This window comes from Notechis scutatus, chromosome 6 (genome assembly GCF_049901735.1).
Source record: "Notechis scutatus isolate UNSWTSFEM ecotype Mainland chromosome 6, rNotScu1.2, whole genome shotgun sequence".
Taxonomy (NCBI): Eukaryota; Metazoa; Chordata; class Lepidosauria; order Squamata; family Elapidae; genus Notechis; species Notechis scutatus.
This window is the reverse complement of record NC_142014.1, coordinates 37,949,257-37,971,620: the sequence shown is the minus strand read 5'-3', so window position 1 is coordinate 37,971,620 and position 22,364 is coordinate 37,949,257. Positions and strand designations below refer to the sequence as shown.

The window sequence follows — 22,364 nt, the reverse complement described above, 5'->3', positions numbered from 1 at the left end:
GGATGCAAATCTGTAGTAATGTAGCATTGATACTCAATCAAAAGGTGTTATTTCTATTTATTAAGTAAGTAGAAATATGTATTTAAATGTTGGCCAATAACCAAATATCTCAGTCTAATTACTGATGAATTTTTTTCTCTCTTCCACCCCATAAACAAATAAATAAAAAGCAAATTGGAAGTCTCTGGTTTGCTCACTAAGATGATGAATTTCTGGCATGTAGTTTCTATATTTGACTCATATCTAGTGTTCTGCCATCTTTCCAGGAACGTAGGAGCTGAGATGTCCTGTAAGAATAACACGTTGCTACTTCTGCAACAATAATGGCTGCTTTAATTTAGAAATCTCTTATTTGTATAAAGACTTGTGGGAATTAGGGCCAAGTAAAAATGTTGAGGGGTTAGAGATGGATTCAGTAAATTAGTGCTAGTCTCAATATGCTACATGAACAAATCAATAGCAACAGCAGCAATTGGCTTTAAATTTGAAGGTCATTCATGTAAATTTTCACTATTCACAAAACATCACAGGCATTTGTAGAATAATTAATTAGAGTGTAAGGTAAATGATATTGAAACAAGTTTGTGGTGAGGAGCAAATCTGTTTAGTATTTTCTTCAATTGAAAAGACTGTTTATTTAAAAAAAATATTTTGTGGAGAGCACCTGGTATCTTATCACCACTTTTTGAAGTCATCACTGTCAGAATGCTCCCTTATGTCCATGGCTGCCTTATCAGGACCAGACCACTGCCTTGCTTGGCAGAGTGCCTTCCTAGAACCTGAACATGGACTTGTTTCTCCACTTGCTTTCCTTGACAGAAATACAGTTTGTGCCTAAAATATCTTTGCCTATCACTTCCATCCAACACTACCCTTCCATTTAGCTAAAACCCTATCAGACTTTGTACAGTATCTCTGCAGACCAATCAATATCAGAGTATCAGTCTCCTTGGTTTCAAAGAGAGATACATGCCCACTTTTCAAAACTGAACCACAGAAACTCTCCAATGGAAACAAACAAGAATTGCAAACATGCAGATCTTAGGTAGGACAGCTACAATTGCATTTCTACAGGACTGTACAAAACAAATTCTTGGCCTCAAGGAGGAAATCAATTTTCCAAAATAGCTGCAAACTCAGCTCCCAGCAAAAATGCTCCTTATATTTCATTTTCATGATGAAAGTGATGCCACAGAGAAGTAAATATTTGACAGCTAGAAAGCAGATTAGGACAAATATAACTAAAAATGCATACACATTCCAAAGGAGACAAAACAAATTAAACTGATGTGTGAAATCTCATATATATAGATAATAGATAAGTAATATTTTTTTTTACTTCTTATGAGTTAAATGAGGATCATGTTTTTAGTTAAGGATGAGTAAAATCAAATAGAATGGTTTTTCAGGTTATCTTTAGTTTCATAATCATAACTTATAGGTGATTTGTCTGTGATCAAATATAGTCCCACTCTCTCTATATATAAGTGCACAAGCATATAGAATACTTACTACCACTATTATAATCAATGTCACCAATAAAGATAGTCCTTATTTAGCAACTAACAGTGTCTTTTCATAGTTATAATGGTGATGAAAAAGTAACTTTGCAGGGGGCGGAGCTGGCGTTTCAGTGGTACAGCATGCGATCTTGCAGCTCCAAGATTCCCACTGATATCTCCGTTTCAGGACAGTCCCACCGGACCTAAACCATCCCGTAGAGATGGTGACTGAGGAGGGCACATCCTGTCAATCCCAAGGACATCGCAAAGTCCCTGGTTGATCCAGGAAAAGCCCTTTTGCTGGCAGCGGAGAGGCAGCCATTCAAGCTGCTGAAGCTGGCACAGCTCCGGAACAGAAGAGATTGAAGGAAAGTGTATCAGTTTGGTGAGATGAACTTTTACCTATTATTGCTTGAAGAGAACACCCTGAAAGATTTCAAGTGAAATTAAAAGTGAAAAGTATTTAAACGGCTAAATTAAGCTAGTTAAAGTGAACGTTTTTTTCCTTTTCCCTTTTTATTGGAACTTTGAATTTGGTAAAGTTACTGAATTTTAAACTGGACTGGTTTCTTTTAAATTTTCCATCTTTGTTTTTATTTTTATTTTTTAACAATTTTGTGAAAGTCTGTTTTGATTAAGACTGTTCTTTTGGATTTGAGTTTTATTTTTATTTTTTCAAAAAAAGGAAGGATTCCATTTTCTCTTTTTGTTTCTGGTATTGGATACATGAGGGGGGAGTGAAAGTGAAGGGGGAAAAAAGTAGCACTGCCATTTAGAGGCTTGGACATATTGTTTTTTTCTTTCCTCAGTTTGTTTATGTACTTGTGCTATACTCAAGGACTCTGAGCTTTGCACTGGAAAAGATAGTGGGATGAGCATGGCAGATTGTTTATATGGGTGCCCATCTGTGAAATTAAAGAAATTGTGGTGCTGAAACAGGTACCAGGAAGAGTAAGAGAGATGAGAAGAGAATATTTATTTTTGACCAAAGAGTTACTTAAAAGAGGAGTAAATTACAGATGGCTGATGTCAGAAGGCCTCTTGTTCACCTGGCAGGAACAAAGACACAGAATTGACACAGTTGAAAAAGCTGAGCTATTTTACTTAGAATATTTCAGAATGTAGGATGTAGGAATGTAGAATTTGATAATAACAGGTTGACCTTACTATGGGGTGATTCAACATCTCTAGATTCTGTTCTTCTAACTAGACTCAAAATGTCTTTTTCTATTGATAGTACCACTTGCTAACAAAAAAAGTTCTTTATTATACTGATATTTTAAATTCCTTCACATCACAGAAAAGACAACAACCTAGTTGCCAAATATGCTCTATCAACACAGTGGAGGATTAAAGTACATCTTTCTTTGGATCAGTGATAATTACATGTGTCGGAAATATAATCAGTTTAAACATTAGCAGCAATGAATCTTAAAAAGATCTTTTTAATTAAATATCATTTTATTCATCTGCTAACATAAAAAGTTCTTTATTATACTGATATTTTAAATTCCTTCACATCACAGAAAAGACAACCTGATTTTTGCTATCTGCCTCCTTTCCCTCCTGAGTTTGTTTGCTTGCTCTGCCAAATATGCACTTCAGAATTATATTGTAATATACATACTGTATATGTAAGGATAGATTATTATTTGCCCCCTCACCAGAAAAATTCTTATATTCAGCCTGAGGCTGAAGAAACAGCTGTCATCAATGCTTCTAAGCAGCAACACTAAGCAGTTTGAAGGTGGAAGATACAAAAAGATTGCTTTTCATATAATAATAAACAAAACTTCCAAAGTTAAAAGAACAAAAATAAGACAAACTACATAAACTGCAAAATAAAATAAAACTTCATATAGTTAGTGTGTGTGCATAAAAAATATTGGTAATTTTAAGAAATACAAATTTTGAAGTACACATCCATATTTAGTATTTCAATACAAGAATATATTTGCATAAGAGAGATATTTTTTAGAAATACTCTCTTGATCCAACCAAAAGATGGAGAACAAAGATGAATAAAATGATATTTAATTAAAAAGATCTTTTTAAGATGCATTGCTGCTAATGTTTAAACTGATTATATTTCCAACACATGTAATTATCACTGATCCAAAGAAAGATGTACTTTAATCCTCCACTGTGTTGATAGAGCATATTTGGCAACTAGTAACAAGCATTGAATTAATGCCTTCTTTTGTGTCACTTTACATGGGCAGTAAAACTAGAGTAGCATTAATTATTAAAGACAAAAATGTCATTTTTCAATTTTGTCAAAATTTCCAATGCAAATAGATAAGTAAATGGATATTGGATGTAGTAACTACAAGTCCCCCAATATAATCTAGATACATTTTGTCTTGTCTAACACAGTTTAAGGTACTGTATTTCTACAGAAATACAAGATTGTTTTCTTCTTCAAGTGCTTTGTCTCCTCTCTTAGAAACAGTTGCAGCCAGTATTGAGGGTGAAGAGGGAGAGATCTAGCCCAAGGCCCTTACGATTGGGACTCTACAAGGCTTGAACTCCCCCAGTTCAATCTATACAATGCCACTGAATGAAATGTCAGTATGAGAATGATAACCCAGCTCAGGCAAGCTATAAGATGGAAGTTTTGTGCTGGTACCTAAAGGATAAGGGTCTTAAAGGGGAGGAACAGCCTGAAGCTCAGCCTCGACAACACCAAGTGTCTTTGATTTCAACAATCTTCTGATTATAGAGATTTAATATCTTTATTCCTGATAATGTTGCATTTCCTCTAGAACATAATTTGGAGTTTTTCATGGACCCTTAGTTCCTGCTCAATAAGCAGGTAGCAGTCCTGACCAAACCTTTGCAGAACTCCATCCCTGTGTACCAACTGCATCCTTTTCTAGATCAGGAGGCCTTTCTCATAATCACTAATATCCAAGTTACCTCTCATTTTGTCTACTACAATGGATTTACAGTGATGGGACTTTGAAGACTCTCATTTGGTCTACTACAATGGGCTCTACAGTACATGGTGATTTGAAAACTACTCAGAATATGGACTGCAAATGGTCCAGAGTGCAGCCATGTGAGCACTTTGCTCAAATAATGTATTCTACAAGTTGTAGTACATACAATATGTAATGGGTGCAATTCAAGGATTTGGTTGTCTCCTATAAAGTCCTATATGGCTGAACATCTTATTTCTCCTATTATCTTCTATTAAAATCTAAAATTGGGATGTTGCAAGTTACAGAAGTAAAGTATTGTCATCCTTGAGATGCTGGAGGCATGCCTTTCCTGTAGCTGAGTTTTTCCAATGGAACCATGCTGAAAAGCTTCTGAAAAATAAATCTTTCCTCCACATTTAGCCTCTTCACCCAGATGGTAGGATTATTCTCCTAATAGTCATGCTGCCTTTGAATGTCAAATTTCCCAGCTCAGAATTCAGAAATAATACAGTTATCAAACAGATTGCCTTTAAAATAGATTTCTAGCCAGAATTAATTTTGGCATTTTCAGAGTGGAATGATAATCAAAGTAAAATACAATAGCCTTCCCTTCCTCCTGTTACTGCTTAGTAGTTACAGCTGTGGAAACGGTGACAAGAGAATTGCTGCCTTCATCACCCAGACATGGGTTATGAGGTGAGTTCATTTGTTAGGTCTCAAGAGTCCTAATTAAGTAACTAACATGGAGGAAGCACCTGAAGTTAGGGCTAGTTTCCATGGCCCTAATTCTGATCTGCGCTTTGCTATACTGTCAAACTAGCAGCGTAATATGCTGGAGCTTGTCAGCTGGAAAGCTGGCAGCCTAGGTTCAAGACCTGAACTCTGCACAAGAAGGTGAGCTCCCATTACTTAGTCCAGCTCCTGCCCACCTAGCAGTTTGAAAGCATGCAAATGCAAGTAGATTAATAGGTAGCACTTTGGTGGGAAGGTTTGGCATATAGTGATTTTGGCCACATGACCACAGAAATTGTCTTTGGACAAGGCTGGCTTCCTCAGCCAAAAAACAGAGACGAGCACTGTGCACTGGAGTCAGACACGATTGACAGGGAAACCTTTACCTTTACTGTCAAACTGTGAGGTGGGCGGCAAATAGATTTAATAATAATTTCAAAAACAATAAAAGAAAAATAGCACAATGGATCCTCACTGAATAGCCAAGGAAGAGCAGGGGGTAGGAATTGGGGGGGGGTCCTAGCTTTGTAACAACATTGTAAAGTAATTATACACTGTATAATTATATAATTCAGAGTCACAGTATTCCTGCTATGCATATATGTATATAAAATAATAATCATTTTATACAAAGTCCCTTGGGAGACTGTGCCTGTAATGGTATGTGGAAATTACTTGGAAGATAGAAGTGAGGGCTGGAGACTGGACAACTGGTGTGTAAAAGATATTTCACCCCACAGGAGGAAGAAGGGAATGAGAAATGTTGCAGAAGGACCGTCCCTATTTTTCCAGAGAGTAAAAGGAAAGAGAGCAATATTTTCACTCTTGCAAGATTCTGTTAATATAACCTTATAATAAAGATAGAGCTAGTATTCCCTCACACTTCTGTGCACCCTTTCTGACCCTCCCCTTGCATCTTTTCACACCCTCCCTGACTCACACCTTGTTATGGTCCCCTCACAGCCCCATGCACTTTCCCTGACTCTTCCTCAGATTTTGCACCCTCCCTGAGCCTCTCCTGCCTCTCTCTCACTCCTCTCCCACTTGGAAACAGCCACTACCTGCTGCTGGCCTGGGACTTGTAACTTCCTGATTTTGGTTGTGGGGAAGCCAGCAGGAAGTTGCCTTGCCTAACTAGCATGGGATTCAGTTAACAATAGCAACTGGAACTGCAGTGCCAATTGCCTCCATAAATTGAGGGCTACCTGTAGGTGTAAATACTCTGCACAGAGATTTAGCTAATTTGACTTCAGGTTGTGAGTGCTTCATCAGTGGAGGCTTTTAAGAAGAGATTGGACAACCATCTGTCTGACACAGTATAGAGTTTCCTGCTTGATCAAGAGATTGGACTAGAAGACCTCCAAGGTCCCTTCCAACTCTGTTATTTTGTTACTTTAATCTTTACGTATGTGTAAAAGACCATCCACTGATTTGCACATGCATAAATAATAAGGAAACACAGTCAAAATTGTGGCTACACACAAATTATTGTGTACATACCAAAATTGGTCTCTATTTATTATCTGCATATCTGTGAGATTATAGATAACAAAAGCCACATCTATAGCTCCAAAGGCTTTCAATGCAGTCTCCTTTTCTTCTGGCCTTTTCAGCCTGCCCATGTTTACAATCTTCCCAAGTAACAAAAACCACAGCTGGTGCATCGCTACCTATCACATATTCTAGCCATCAACTTGGGATGGGGGTGGTGATTAATATGACGTCATAACCTATTCTATAAAAACTAGAATCTTCTATTTATCAAGACTTCTCTCTTCTGAACTTGCATAATAGCCCTCAACATCTGTTGGAGTGTCATCATTGCTGTTTTGCATGCATGCAAAAAGTGCTATAAACACAAATTGCTTTAACAGTCAAAAGTCTGTAACTTTATCATTAAGAAGCTAAGGATACATAGCATACAATAAAAGCAAGTTGTAAGGTAAGTCTTCATATGCAATATATATATTATATTTCTAGCAATAAATTTTATACTACCCAGCTAGTAGTATCCCATTACCTCCTTAAATATGACAAAAGAAATCATGTAAATTCTCTGAGATACAAAACATATTCAGATATTATTAATGGGATCATTTTTTCCTCTAATGTCAGTGTAAGTCTCTGTATTTGAGCTTCTCACAAGTGCTGTTTCTGTATATTTGACTGGCAGCTTAATGAAAAATACTTTAAACTTCTGAAAACAAAGTAGTATATTCCCAGCTGAAAAAGAATTGATCTTATATCTTAATGAGAAACGTTTGATTAAGATCATTTTAAAAATGGAATGATAGGGAATCAGCTATTTATCTGAACTTTAGATGTCACAGTCAAGCATGGGAAAATTCCAAGATAGGAATTTTCTTTTTCAATTCCATTTGTTATCTGGAGATGCCTGGGGTTTTTTTCCTCCCACTTAAGTAGGCAAATGTGCAATTCTCTATAACTATGTTCCAATGGTCCATTAAGCTCACTTGTATCGGGGGCGCCTGTGATGGCCCAAGGGCTCTGCCAGAGAAAACGGGCTCCCAAGCTTCATTTCAGCTGTGATAGCCTCCTGCAACCCTCTGCCAGCAAAAATGGAGCTTGGGAGAGCCGCCTGCAGCCCTTCCGAGTTCTGTTCTTGCTGGTAGAGGCACTGCAGGCTGGTCCTTTGCTGTTTCCAGAATGGCCTCACGGACCAGATCTAAGCACCCCCCAGGCAAAATCTGGGCCCCTGGCCTTGAGTTTGACACCCTATTGTAAAAAGATCAGAGATATTCACTCTAGTGGTTAAAAGGAGTTGACAAAAGAAGTTTTGAATTTTCTAGTAGCAGATAAAGTCTAGCATTTCCCAAAATTCCCAAATTGCCTTAACTGAAAAGCCCTAAAGATTTCAAGTGAAAATCTTAATATCTTACAATATATTGCTTGCGCTTATATGAAATGTTAGCATTTTCATGCAAAATCTTTCAAAAGAAATTGCTAAAATCTTGTACAATATGTGTCTCAGAATTTTGGGTATTTTAAAAATAATAATAATTTGGAGGCACTGATGTCATTTCTAAGAAAGATCATAAAAATGGAGGCAATTTCTGTTTCAGGTTATGACTGAACTCCTAAGTAAACATTTAGCTCCAGAGATCTCAGTTTTTAAAAAAGGGGATATACCAAATTCTGTTCATTTCCATTCTAGATCATTTAGAAGCACTGCACTGTGCAAACCATGCAAATGTTTCAGCACAGCAGCTTGTTAATGATTTTATGAGGCATCCTTTGCTATGTGCAGCTAGAATATACTGGTAAGGAAGGTGATAATGCAAGTTTTCCTTTTTACTTCTAAAAACATATTGCTTCCATTCCATTATGAAAATGTAAGAATAAATAATAGGGAACTATGTTCCATATTAAATGATATGTAAATTTATCAACAATACACAGTTGCTAAATTTAAATGGTAGACAATGACAGAATTCCCAGCTGTTCTGGGAAAGAGATCAATTCACACTTCCATGAGAAAAAGTACTATAATTACCTTATTAGCCATACTGATACCTTTTAATTCTATGACAGCTCTTCCTAACCGTATCATCCAGTAATTTATTAAGCCTAACCTAGACATTTAAACATTTTTAGTACAATTCCATTCACTTGTTCAGCTATCCAGATATCCAGCATCAAAGCAAAGAGATAAAAGATCAAATTGTTAGTCAAATCTGATTTGGCCATGCACAGAAAGTGGTGATTAAGCGTCTTCTTTAATAACATAATAATATGAACACTAAGAAAAGTCTATTTTCCTTGGGAAGAGAACTTACTTTGATTGTATATGGATAAAAGATCTGAATGCTTTTAGCCACATTACTCAAGAGAAAAAGAGAATATACACAAGAAGTGACACTACTTCCTTGGCCTTGTGTGTTTTGATTTTATAAGCTTTCAATCATTCACACTTATTCATTACAGAATGAGCTCTACCTTTGTGTGCTTTGCATGTGAAAGACATTTAGCTCCAACCCCTAGTAAATTTAGATAGGGGATGGAAAGACTGGCTATTGCTACAGAAATTTTCCTACAGAATTATGCTTGATGTGGGAGCTTTAACTCCAAGAAATCTCAATAGCAATCAAGTTTTTTGAGGTTTTCCAAATTGGAGAAAGCTAGGGGAGACAAACCTGAACTATATGGACCATTAGCTGTATGTAATCTATTAGCTAAAGCATTAGCTGCAAGCTAATTTGACTAAATTTGGAAGGGTCTCAGCTTATACATGTAAAAGTGTACATAACCTAGCAGACTCAGCTAGGGCTGAAGGAAATGACTTAGATGACCTCTATCAAGGAACCGTAAATTTGCTTTGAATTCCTAGACATCTTTGTCTTGCTATTCAGTGACTATACCTCTGACAATGGTACATAAACTTTGAAACTCATCTCATAGGCGTCATTAACTTCTTTACTTAAGCACATTTTTAGACTGCCTATGAATTTGCAGCTTAAACACTTTGATGTTCTCCTACTTTCCCTTGATGAAGGATAAAATTTATCATTCAAAATCACTGAAGTCACTATCAGCAAATCGCCTGCCCACATCCCTGACCTTAGTAACAATTGTCAAATTCCAAATGTTGGAACTGGGACAATAGTATGCTTTACCATCAGTTTATTTTATTTTTGATTAAAATTATATATTGCCTTTCCTCCAGAAACTCCAAACAGTATACACCAGTAGTTCTCAACCTGTGGTCCATGGACTCCTGGGGATCTGCAATGTCATCACAGGAGGTCCGCAAAGCTTGAAGAAATGTTATGATTTAAATATTGAGTTAAGTCTTGGGGGTCCATGGCCACAAAAGGTATTTAAAGGGGGTCTGTGGTGAAGGAAAGGTTGAGAACCACTGATATACATAATACTCACCCCTGTAATTTTTCTTAATAACAATAACCCTGTGGGGAGGTTATACTGAGAAACTGTCCAGCCCAAAGTCATCCAGAGGTAAATGGCATTTGAAGAATTTGTGATCTTACACTTTATTTGTTGGCTGTCTGGGCTGTGAGTTAAAAACATTTTTTTCCAATAAAATATTTTTTTAATCAGTGAAGATTTTTAAAAACAGCTTACAGCTGAAACTCATTCCTGTTGAATTAAGCGGGTCAGTATTCCCCCCCCACCACCATATATACTTCTTTTTTAGTCTAATTTCAATGGGCTATATGTATCATTAAGGAAGAAAATTAGATAAACATACAAATTAAAACAAATGCTTTGGGACTGATTTACTTTCTTAATTATATCTGTTACTCTTGAAGATTACATAGTTGTCAAGCTATTTCTAAAAGCAGTCTTTTCCCCTTGCCTTTTCTCACCATTCTGTCCCTATCACACATTCTCAGTATAAGTGATTTAATGTGAGCCGAGGACTTTGACTGCAAATTCTGCAATTTCTTAATGATGATGATGTTTTTCCCCCAGAACATAGCAGATATAATGAGCATTAAAATGCTTTGTCAGGCTCACATTATTCTTTTATTAGCCTGACTATCAAAATCAATTACATTTTTGTGCTTGAAAGTTGACATGCTGATTAATGCTCATTATAAGAGCCTTTTAAAAAATATCACCCCAAAACACCCAGAATGTGCACATTATACATTTCTAAACTTCTGTATCTAGGTGGTTTTGTTCTCTACATAGCTCCCTAATTTATGTAAGGAAAACAGCACCCTATTTGATCTGTTGGGAATTAACAAGATATATATAGATAAAGACAAGGAATATTATCAGGGGTGGGATTCTACAGGTTTGCACCTATTCTCTAGAACCGGTTGTTAACATTCTAAGCAGTTTGGAGAACTGGTTGTTAGAAGAAATTACTGGCCTAATCCTGTAAGGAAGGCAGGAAGGAAACATTCTGGTGTTGCTTACAGAAACTGCCTCTCCGTTAACCCTTATTACATTCTTGGCAGGACTAAACTTCCTGTCTCAGGAATGTCTGTGGAGTTTTTTCCCCCCTCCTTTGCTGGTACTTTGCTTGTGTAGAGTGACCATTCAAAGTTACAATGGCACTGAAAAAAGTGACTTATGACCATTTTTCACACTTATGACTGTTTCAGCATCCCCACAGTCATGAGAGGCCAGGCGAGGAGATGCGTGCCTCAATGTGAGTGATGTTGAGTTGGCCACACCCAGCCAGTCACATAACCACCAAGCCATGCCCACCAACTAAGCCACACCCACAGAACTGGTTGTTAAAAAATTTGACTACCACCCCTGAATATTATCCAAAGTTTTAACAGTCATAAAATCAAGTCATTTTGCCTGCATTTCTGCAATCTTTTTTCAGACTGAATACCATTTTCATTACTTTAAAAACAGTTCTGTTGAACACACACACACACACACACACACAACTTTTCAAGATCCTTATTAATGTAGGCCATTTTGAAGGGTTACAAAATCTTTCCTGAGCTTTTAAACTGTCTAACAAAGAGCTGATGGAAATTCAAAACAAAGCAAACTGATATTTTGATATTTTCTAAGCCTTTCATTGAACTTTTGGGCGTTCTTTTAATATGGAACTTGATTAGAATTATGCTGCACTGACCCCTGCAAAATAAATGAGCTAAAGTTGATGTACAAAGTTATTTTCTAATTTATAACTGCAAATTAATACCTTCATTGTGAAGTCCCATCTCCTCACAAGGGTTCTTAAAAGGAATGTCCAAATAGAGCTTTGTTATGAATATTTTCTCAAAAGTAAATCCTAAATTCAGTGAAACTTATGTGAAGGAATGTCTACATAAGACTACAAGCCAGAGTGTTAGCAATACAGGTAGTGCTTGATTTATGACACAGTTGGGATCAGAATCCATTGAAGATGAGGCAGTCACAAAGCAAATCATCACATGATCTGACCCAATTTTACAACAGTCATTAAGCAAATTGTTAAATGAGTCCAGATCCTCAATGGACATTTTTTGGCTGGCAAAAAAAATTACAAACATATCACAAGATGCTGCAAAAAGTTGTAAATGCAAGCCAATTGCCAAGCATCTAAATTATGATCATATGACTGCAGGAATAACGTGATTCTTGTCAGTTTGAGTACCAGTTGTAAATAATTTTTTCTAAGGCCATCATAATTTAAAATCATTATTAAACTAACAGTCATAAGTTGAGGCCTACCTGCACTTGATTTTATTAACATAGAATATTTAATTTAAAAGGGGGTGGTGGAATCTTTATGCTTCCTATTTTTCTGAGGCAAAAATAGTTGTACTCACTTGTAGTGTGAAGTGCAAGGCTGAGTAAGTTATTTCAGGATTTGAGGCAGAACATCCCATGAGTATTTAAAGCGGTAACAATCATATAATTGACTAATTTTAGACCAGAGGTGTTCAAGGTTTTCTGTGCCAAATTCTGTCCCTGGTCTTTAAATGACATGGTGTGGGTATAAGGATGAGACCAGAGTGAAAATGTAACTTAGAATTACTCTTCATATAAAGTCATTCATCTGACTATTTTCCCCTTCTGAAAGATTTAAATTCATGATTTTGTAATAAATTTTAGAAGACTCTGAAAGCTTTGTTGTTTTAGGGAGTGCCATATAAGTTTGCAAACCTTTGCTTTATGCCTTGGACTGAATGCCCTGAAGATGTATCCTTAACTAATATTTCCCCTCTTCCATGCTTTACAACTGCTTCTGTATTACTACAATCCAACTAATTCAAGTAGATAAACATATGGGAATGAACACTAATTTGCTATTGAAATAGATACCACATTTTTCCAAACAAAACAAAAAAGCATTTATAACTCTGAACATGTCAGACTAGCCTTACATTATCAGAGAAAGGATACTAGACCAACCAGAATCAACCTGGCTAATGTGTTACCATTTTGCTGTTTCCCATCATCTGTTCCCAACCACCACTAGGTCATTGAGGTACCATCTGGACCGCATCATCTGGAGCTTCAATTCTGCGGTTCAGCCTTGACTGCACAGTTGATTTAGTATACAAATATAAAGGACAATTTGCTGCCCAATCATGAGACACAAAAATCAGCTGCCTAGAGAGCAACTTCACTCTGCCTAACAGTCGGGCCAGTTTGGCTGAACAGAGTTTGCAGATGTGAATGTCTGGTGTTTTTGGCTCTCAGCACTGAGGCTATTTTTTTAACTAAGTCTACAGCTGCAGCAAAAAACCAAACCCAAACAAAAGCTTTGATCACAAGCAGTCAAAAATGCAAGACACCCCTGCGTATCTGCAAACTGTTTAAGCAAATGAACAGCTGCACAATTATTTTTTTCATAGCCATCAGAAGTGCCAATGGTGAAGCAACATTACAAGATGTTGATACAGAATTAATCTATAAAGTCACAAAGGAATTTTTCCACTATTCCCACAAGTATTTAAAACCCTATAAGCCACTATACAGCTTCAGCTTTCCCTTCCCCACATATTTGTCAACTGATTGTGTTTTATTTTCAGCTCTATGTTACTGTTCATTGATTTTATTTATAACTAACTATTCTGGCAATACTGTTGGCCATCTTAAAAGCATTCAGATAGAAGGCATGAAATTAAATTGCAGTAATAAAGAAGTAATAAATACTTGCCATGCAGGGAATATTTTTTTTCTGATATTTTTGTAGCATTATGTACATGCAGCAGAAGGAGGACATGCTCTCCATCCTCTCTTTGGCTAAGGGGAAAAATAGAAAATGCCGCTTCCAGAAATAAAAGGATACAGGATAAAATGTGGACTTAACCCAGCAGACGATGACAGTCTTTGGCATGTCACATGGCAATAATATGTCTTGTAAACATGACACAATCTGTGGTTTAGAATGCCTCTATTCTCCTTTTTTCTTCTACATTTTTCTTTTAGTTATGACTGTGAGTCAGCTTATTCATCAGATGACAAATACTGCAATCCTCAACATGTTTATTTAGAACTGTGCTCCACTTGAATGGGTTAGTTGTTGGAAATTTGCCTGACTAGGTTTTGGATGCTGCAACAGATGCCACTCTTTAAAAAAAAAGAGAGGTGGATATCTCTCACAAAAAGAAAAGATGGATGGGGTGATGAATGGCATGTTAATGATTATCTGAGAGAATTATTAGTGACTAGATATCCAGCTTTGCAGGTAACTGGATATGAGTATATTTGATGAGTATGCTTATCATTCTAGATAGGTTTTGCATACCGCTGGTGTTTTTCCAGTGGCAATATGGTATGAGATGACTGAGGGACTAGTAGAGATATCTGGAATTCTTTTGAACCTGTGGAAAGTGGATCTTGAGAAAGTGGATAGGTTTCTCAATAGTATGAATTCAGCCATCTTTGGGCTAGATTCTTGCCCCTCATGGCTTGTTCAAATTGCAAAGAAGGCAACAGAAGGCTGGACATGAAGAGTGCTAAATATTTCAAGGAAGGAGGTAATGGTTCACTACCATGGCACTACCATGGCTATTATACTCATTTTTAATAACTGTATCCCAGCCCAAGAGGAAGTATGATAGAGGTCCTTATACCTATTATCTTGTAAGCAGTTGACAAATCAAATAAATCAAGTAAATAAATAAATAACCAGAATCCATAGACTATAAGAGATGAATGGAAGAGATGAACAGGCTAAAATTAAATCCTGGAAGGATGGAATATCAAGAAACATATGAATCCAGATTTGTTTTGGCTCTTGGTTGAGACTGTGTACTCTCTAGGAGCTGGAACTTTGATATTGTAGGATTTCAGACTGCATACAAACCTTTGCATATGTGTGAAACTTTTTTATGCAGACAACTACTTTATGTCATGGATGACTGACTACCAGTTCATCAATGTCACCAGCATGAATGAGAGGATGGAAGGGCTGCTTGGTGGCCAACATTTTAAGGTGTCAATTGAATAGGCTTGCAAAGATTCTCATTTAAATGCTTCACCTATCATGGATTCATTTGCTTGCTTTAAACAAATCAATATTTTTTCAGCCCTTAAGAATTGGCATGCTTATATTGTCTAGTGTAAAAATTAATGACCACACCTGCAAAACATTTTATGCACCTTAAAGCACTATATAAATGCTAAGTATCTGTTTATTATTCTGGTTAACTTTGCTATGCATCTGTAGCCATTTGTTTTCTCTGAAATGTTGTTAGGGGGTGAGGTGTTGCCTTCTTCTTTCAGTAACCTTTTGAGAATATAAATTAAAACATGTATAGCATTAGGAACAGGGACTCTTGGCTTAGTTCTAGAATTTTCACACAAATTCTCTAAATGATACTGGGCTTCCTGGCAGATGCATTCTTCCCAACTTAAATTTGGAAGTTATTTCCAAGCCACTTATATTAAGGCTAGGTCAGTGAACTACATTGAAGACAGTATCCTCAATTCTTCAGGATAGTAACTGATAGATTTCCAATTTTAATTGTTCAAAAATTATTGGTTATGGTAATCATATTTGGCTTACAAATTATTATCTTTCAAAAAATTCCAGTGTTATGTTTGTGTAGCTCTGTGATGATAATTCTTTAAACTTTTAAAAACAATCCTTCCTAGTATTTCACATCTCTGCCCCCTTTCTGCTCATTTTAATGAAGGCATCAAATCCTGTGCATGCCTCTGTTTTCCCGGATTAAAGATTAAAACATATAATCCACTGACAAAGTTTTCACAATATTCCTGAGCAGATCCAGTGCATAAACCAATAGCACAAACATGACTTGTGCATTTCAGCAGAGCCATACCCTTTCTCCATGCTCAGAAATCTAGCATAACTTTTGGACTCATCATCATATCCCACTCCCTCTGTTGAGAGAGGGCCGTTCAACTTTAATGTAGATGGTCTCTTTTGACTCCTCTTTCAAACCAATGGTGGATCAAAGAGAAACAGAGGGGGTGGAATGAGATTCCATTATCTCCTGTTTACAATAAGGTTCACTCACTCCCATTTGCGTGGGTGACCCCAAGGGCACAGATAAACCTCCAAGTGGCCTCAACAATTCTCCGAAAGAATGCTAACGACCAGATGACTGCAAGGAATGAATCCTTCCATCCTCCACTATTCAGCCAGAACTGAAGAAGCTTCTTGGATGGGAAACAAAATGTTTTCAAAGAAAAACAAAACCCAGTTGCCTTTTGAAAAAGCACCTTTGGGGTTTTGACCTCGTCTTACACATTCTTTGCCCTGACCCTCCTTAGCTGCGCATAATCAAAGCCTGCATTTCTACATGCAACACAGAAGATATATTTAAAAAGGGATTGGGATTTGATCCCACCATCATGCCCACCATCTTGATTTTTCTGACTACCTCTGCAAAAGCATCTGAGTTCATTCCTGTGAACTTGTACAAAGAGACCAGTGGTTTAATTTCCATTTTTCAGCACTAGCTTAAAATAGCACAATCAATAGCAATAAAAGAAAGAATTATGTTTTTAATACATAAGTGACTGAGAATTGAAAACAACTTCTGAATAAAAGGGGGGGAAATTGGGGGGAAAGTTAATTAGCATCTGACAGCAATTGTTTTAATTGGACATATTTGTAAGTAGTACTTTAAAAGAAGCAAATAGTGAAGGCTAATATAATGATCATTTTTGAAATAATTGATTTTTTTTAATCCATACAGAAAACATAGAAGATGACACAAATCTAACACTATGACAGTGTACATTCAGAAAGAGACATTGCAGGTTACACCAATAATAGATCCAAACGTATATACTGTATAATGCATTGGATACTAGTTTTCTCAAAATGATTAAAATCTGAAGAATTAGTACTCTCTTGTTATAGGCCTTATTTTTATCTTCATTTAACCTATAGGCTAATGTAAAAATATGTACATTTCCTTAACAATGCAGTTTGCAAAAGCTTAACTGGAAAAATTTAGTACAATGGGCCTGAATTGTATCCATTCAAATCTGTGTCCTAAAATGGTTTTCTGTCAATCAGGTATGTTTCAGATATATTGGATGCACAATTCCTATAATTCTCTATGTTGTTAAGGAGTATGGACAATAGATGGAAAGAAATTCTGGGATTAATAGTCCCATCATATCTGGAAAACAGTAAAAGCACTTTCTGGAGGGTTTGGGGGGTATCTTGGAGAGAGGGGGGGGGAGGGAGGGAGGGAAATGACCATACATTAAAGGTATCATGGTTGTATTGCCAGAGACAAATGGGCTCTATGATCTAATCTAGGCACCATACTAAACAATAGCCTACTTGACCATAGCTTGTTAAATAATCCAAAATTAGCTGGATACATAAACACATGGTCATGTTCAGTATTCATTCATCAAATGATATTGAAATTAGTGAAAACTAATTTCAATATCATTTTAGTTTAATGAATTGTGTGAACAGAGCCTATATTTGAGGGTGATGGAAATGACTAGCTTTCCCCCAGCCCTACATTTAGTAAATTTAGAAGAACTGGCAGATTCTTCACACAAAAGGAAATCTCACATTTTAAATGATGGTGACTTACAGTGGCAAGCTTTTGGACATCTTCATCAGATGCTCCCAGAGAGGCCAAGCCAATCTCTTGAGAAAACTGGGCAAATTTGGGATCAGCAAGCAGAGGTACATGTCCCAGGAGTTCATGGCATGTATCCCTGCCACAGCAAAAAAATGCAATGTTAGTTAGTGCATGTCTGAAAATATTGTGATATAAACTCACATAGAGCACTGCAATAATTCCCAAATTATTAAGTATGTTCTTTTTCAAAATGGAAGACTATCATTAAAGGTTGCTTCAAAGGTTGAATCTTTTGTCTGAAGCAGTAACACAGCACATTTATTTCTTTATTTTTCTTCTCTCTCTTATATTGTTTAATTTTTGACAAAAAATATGAACTGGGTCTAAAAGACATAAAATACCAACTAGTTTTCATGGAAATAAATGCTTCTATTTAATTTTTTTAATCCTTCTTTCTGTTCATAGCTTTTTAAAAAGCTCCCATTGTCTCTTTGCACAAGCAAAAAATAGTGTTGGTATTATAAATGTGTGTTTGTGTGTGGGGATGTTGGTGCTGATGTATTCATTTCTACACTCACCCGTATTTTTTTGAGTACTATATTTAGTTCCCCATTATATTTCTGACAACCTCCCCTCAGTCAAGACAATGAGTTATTCATACCAACCTATCCATTTTTGTTCATTAGATCACAGATGTGTATGTAAGGATCAGAACAATTAAGTAACTATGTGTGAATATGAAAATAGAGGAGTTAAGAAGCCTGTTTTCCCAAATGGTTTTCTTTTTTTATTGTTTTACAATATAGAACCAGTGTGAGGAGGTTTATGATTAAGTTTAAATCTTACAGATTTAGCATTCATTTTTGGTTCTGAACTGCCACCTTGTGTTTTTTATAAAAGACTCCACTTTTGGGAATCAGCTTGTCTCGTTACTAAATAAACATAATCTAAATTCATGATTCAAGTACATACATTTAGATTAGCTTTACAACATCCCTTTCTTTTCACTAATGAGGCTTCCTCTAAGAGAGCCAGTTTGGTCTAATGATTAAGGTATCTGGCTATAAACCAAGAGACTGAATTTTTGGTTCCACCCTACGCCAGCTGGTATGACTTTGGGCTGGCTACTCTCTCAGCCCAACTCATCTTACAAGGTTTCTGTTGTGGGGAAAAATAGGAGGAGGAAAGAGTACTAGGTATGATTGCCATCTTAAGTTATTTATAAAAATAATAAAGAAGGAAGAAAATCTTTAAAAACCAGTTTTCCTCTCCAAAAAATGTAGGTAGGTGGGTGAGTGTGTTGGTTGGTTGGCTGGCTGATTTCTATTTATTCACCTATATTGAATATATGACTCTGGGTAATTTATAATTAGGATTCCCAGTCAGTATGTTCAACATATTGGTCCACACCTATCCTAAAGGAAGTGTGTGAATGAACACTCTTGAATAGAAATGGAATTGCCTTCATTGATTTCAAGACTTGATATCCTGATACGTTTTCTTTTCAGGAGCAGTATTGATCTGAGCAGCAGAATTCATGACCCTCAAGAGTTTTGCAGTGCTTCAGTTCTTGCATTGCCAAGCAAAAGAGTGACAACGAATCCTTGCTCCTGCAAATGAAATGTCATGTAAAAAAAAGCCAAGCTAAGTGACTATAGGCAGGAAGTCCAGAAACCTGACAACAAGAGTGAAATAAAGTAGAATGCCCTAAATGACAGCTATTCAGTGCAACATTTTATCACTGGTTTCACTAGTTACTCTTAAATTATTTTTACTTGTGAGAGCTTTATTTGCTTGGTTAAATGCATTTTGGTTGTGCTATTTCTGAATGTTATCACATCTCTCATTTCTAATGATGCAACTTATTTCTGGATGTGGCCAGATCCATCATTGCTGATGGTCTAGCCTGTTTCCAGATTACTCAGAAATGAATTAATACAACTTCTTAATAAGCAGAAAGTGTCTGCTTACTAATTCCCCAGCAGCAGAGCAGCAATTTCATTTTAGTCACCCAGGAGCAAGACAGATATTTTTTTGAGTTTATGGAGTACCATATTTTAAGTGCACATAAATCATGACATTGTCATGATAAAAGAAAAAATATCTCTATAATCCTGTACTATAACATCTGTTTCAGAATTAGCATAGTTTTATTATAATTTAAAAACAACAGTATCTTTAATTCAATATGCACTATGCAGGCCTATGCTAAAAGTATTAGATTTGGTGTACTTTGTTAAATATGCATGGTATTTATATCATGGTCTTCTTTTGTCATTGTCCCCAATTGTCTGTCTTTCCAAAATCATTTGCTGTAGAATCCAGACTTTGCCCTGCAGTTCAATCCTATATCACTTATCTCATTGTAAATACTGCCCTGGGAAACTATCAAACATGTATACGCTAATCAGCACTACTGAAGCACAATAATCCTAAATGCTAAAGGCTAAACTAAATGTATTGCTGAAAAAAAATTGATCTGGCAGGGAAAAAAAGGAGAATTTTTTTTTTGCCTTTTACTTTTTAGAACTACACTTTTAGCACTTTCTCTTTTTTCTTCTCCCTTTGTCTTTCCTTTTCATTCTATCTGAGTTTTGTATCAGTTCTTATTATTGTTAGAACTTTCAATAAAAATATATTTTTTTAAAATTGATTTGGCCTCTAGATAGCAGCAAAGAAATTCAAGAGACCCCAACGCTGCCATTTAGTGCTTATTCAACGTTTTGCCCTTATGGTACATGACACCTTTGGATGTCTCATGTTCTTATGAATTCATTAAAAAAAACCACCTTTATTGTATCAGCACCAGCAAAGGATAATTGCTTTGGATGACAAAACATTTGGATGATGTCTCCTAGCAAGAGCTGAAAGATATATAATAAAGTAAGAAATGCATTTCCAGTGCAATCCAGTGCAATGTTTACTCCGAAGAAGTTTCATTTAATCAATTGGACTTAATCTCATGGGGAAAAAATATTAGAATTGCAGCCCCATTTATATTATTGCCAAGAGAAGAGAATATTTGTAGCTGAGGATTGAACTATGGGGTCTTTGATGCTCTCTGAGCTTGGTTGTTTATTTGTAGTTGTTTCATTACCCAACTAGGTAATGTTATCAATGCTAGCTGTCAGCACTGATGATGTTACCTAGTTGGATAACAAAATGTCTGCAAGAAAACAGTCAAGCTCAAAGAGTATCAATGACCCATATTTTGGATTGTCTTTCAATAAAGAATAATAAGAAAACAAAGAATATTCAATTGTATCTGGTTGCTTCTTATTTTGCATGGCATGCCCAAAAGTGGGCATTAAATGGAGGAGTGGGTTTCCAGGGTTTTTAGGGATGGAATGCAGAGGCAGAAGTATACTTTTGTGCTCCTCCAACCTTCCTATAACAGAGACAAAACTACAAGAACTAATTTATTTTTTTAAATCCCCAAAATGATGGGGGATGTCTGACAGTCACAAAAAAAGATGCTGTTTGGTCACCCTTTTTGGACTTCTGAAGTATATGAAGGAGAAAAGTTTCTAAGAATAAATACAAAGTAAAATAAAACTGGCCCTGGCAGAAATAACTATTCCATATGAGCAGAAACTCACCTCCTGAGGCAAGATATGATGGAGAAGCTTAAATTCCTTCTCCTAATTCAAGTGGAATTGTCCACTTTCTTGTTCCATACAAGAAAAACCACTAAAAAGAACATTTAAACATCCCATGGTTCAAAATGCAAACTGCTGATAAAAGGTGTTATTGTTATTGCTATTTTCTGAGTGATGTTAAAAATACCCAGTAATTGGAGGTTGCTTTATTCTCCCTAAAGTTTATTACTTATTGAGTTTGTAATTGAATTTTATCCTGCTTTTCCTCAGGAATCAAGGCACTGGACAGAATGTCTTTCCTCAGTTTTAATCTCATAAACTACTTTCAGCTGAAAATTAGTAAATTGCCCCAAATGACTCATTTAATTCTATAGCTGAGTGGTGACTTTAACCTGGGTCTCTTCAGTCCCCCACTAACAAACTGGCAAATATTGTGGAGATTTGCTAAGTGCCCCAAGATGTTTTTGTATGGCATTCAGTGTATCAATAATCACTCGGACTACCACTGCTGGTTTATGCCATTATCTTAATTATCCTAGTAATTGTAATTATTGAAACGTAACTAACCATAACTAGCATTATTGTAATTATTGCCAATTATCATATCACCATCTATTAACATAATTATTATTATTATTACTATGCCACCCGACTTTTAGTGACTCTGGAAAAACTAAGCCAGAGTATTGAAGTAAGACTGAAAAGTCATAGAATGAAATCCCTACTGAAAACATTAAGCCAGTCACTCTTTCTCAGTTGAACCTACTTTTGCCAAATTATTATGAAGGTAGAGGAGATGTTGTGGACCTGTGTGCCACCTGAGGTTGTATGAGGAAAGGTAAGCCCTAATTGCAGTAATGGCTTATTACAAATGATACTCACGGTTCTGGAGTATAAAGGGGATCCGAACCATGGCGTATATACTGGGTACAATGGAAAACTCGATAGGCCAGACCAGCTAAGAAATCACGAGGGGACAAATATCCAGCCACTGGTCTGACTGTGAAACCAGACCTTTCTGAAGTGGAAAACAAATCAATATTACTCTATTTCATTATGTATGTTTCCATATTCTAATTGATTGATACTAGTAACTATTGCTATATTTCTTTTAAAATAATGGTTCCTTATTAGCACCAT

At 36.2% G+C, this 22,364-nt stretch overlaps 1 protein-coding gene across 1 annotated transcript in view; it reads right to left on the bottom strand.

Annotated features, from left to right (window-relative positions):
• The window catches only part of TPH2 (tryptophan hydroxylase 2), a 78,722-nt gene that overhangs the window by 31,210 nt on the left and 25,148 nt on the right, over positions 1 to 22,364 (bottom strand). The window contains exons 7-8 of the mRNA XM_026667667.2: positions 22,107 to 22,242; positions 17,635 to 17,761 (exon numbers count right to left, since the gene is read on the bottom strand). Of these exons, the coding sequence (XP_026523452.1) occupies positions 17,635 to 17,761; positions 22,107 to 22,242 (263 nt within the window). The remainder of the gene's footprint in view (positions 1 to 17,634; positions 17,762 to 22,106; positions 22,243 to 22,364) is intronic.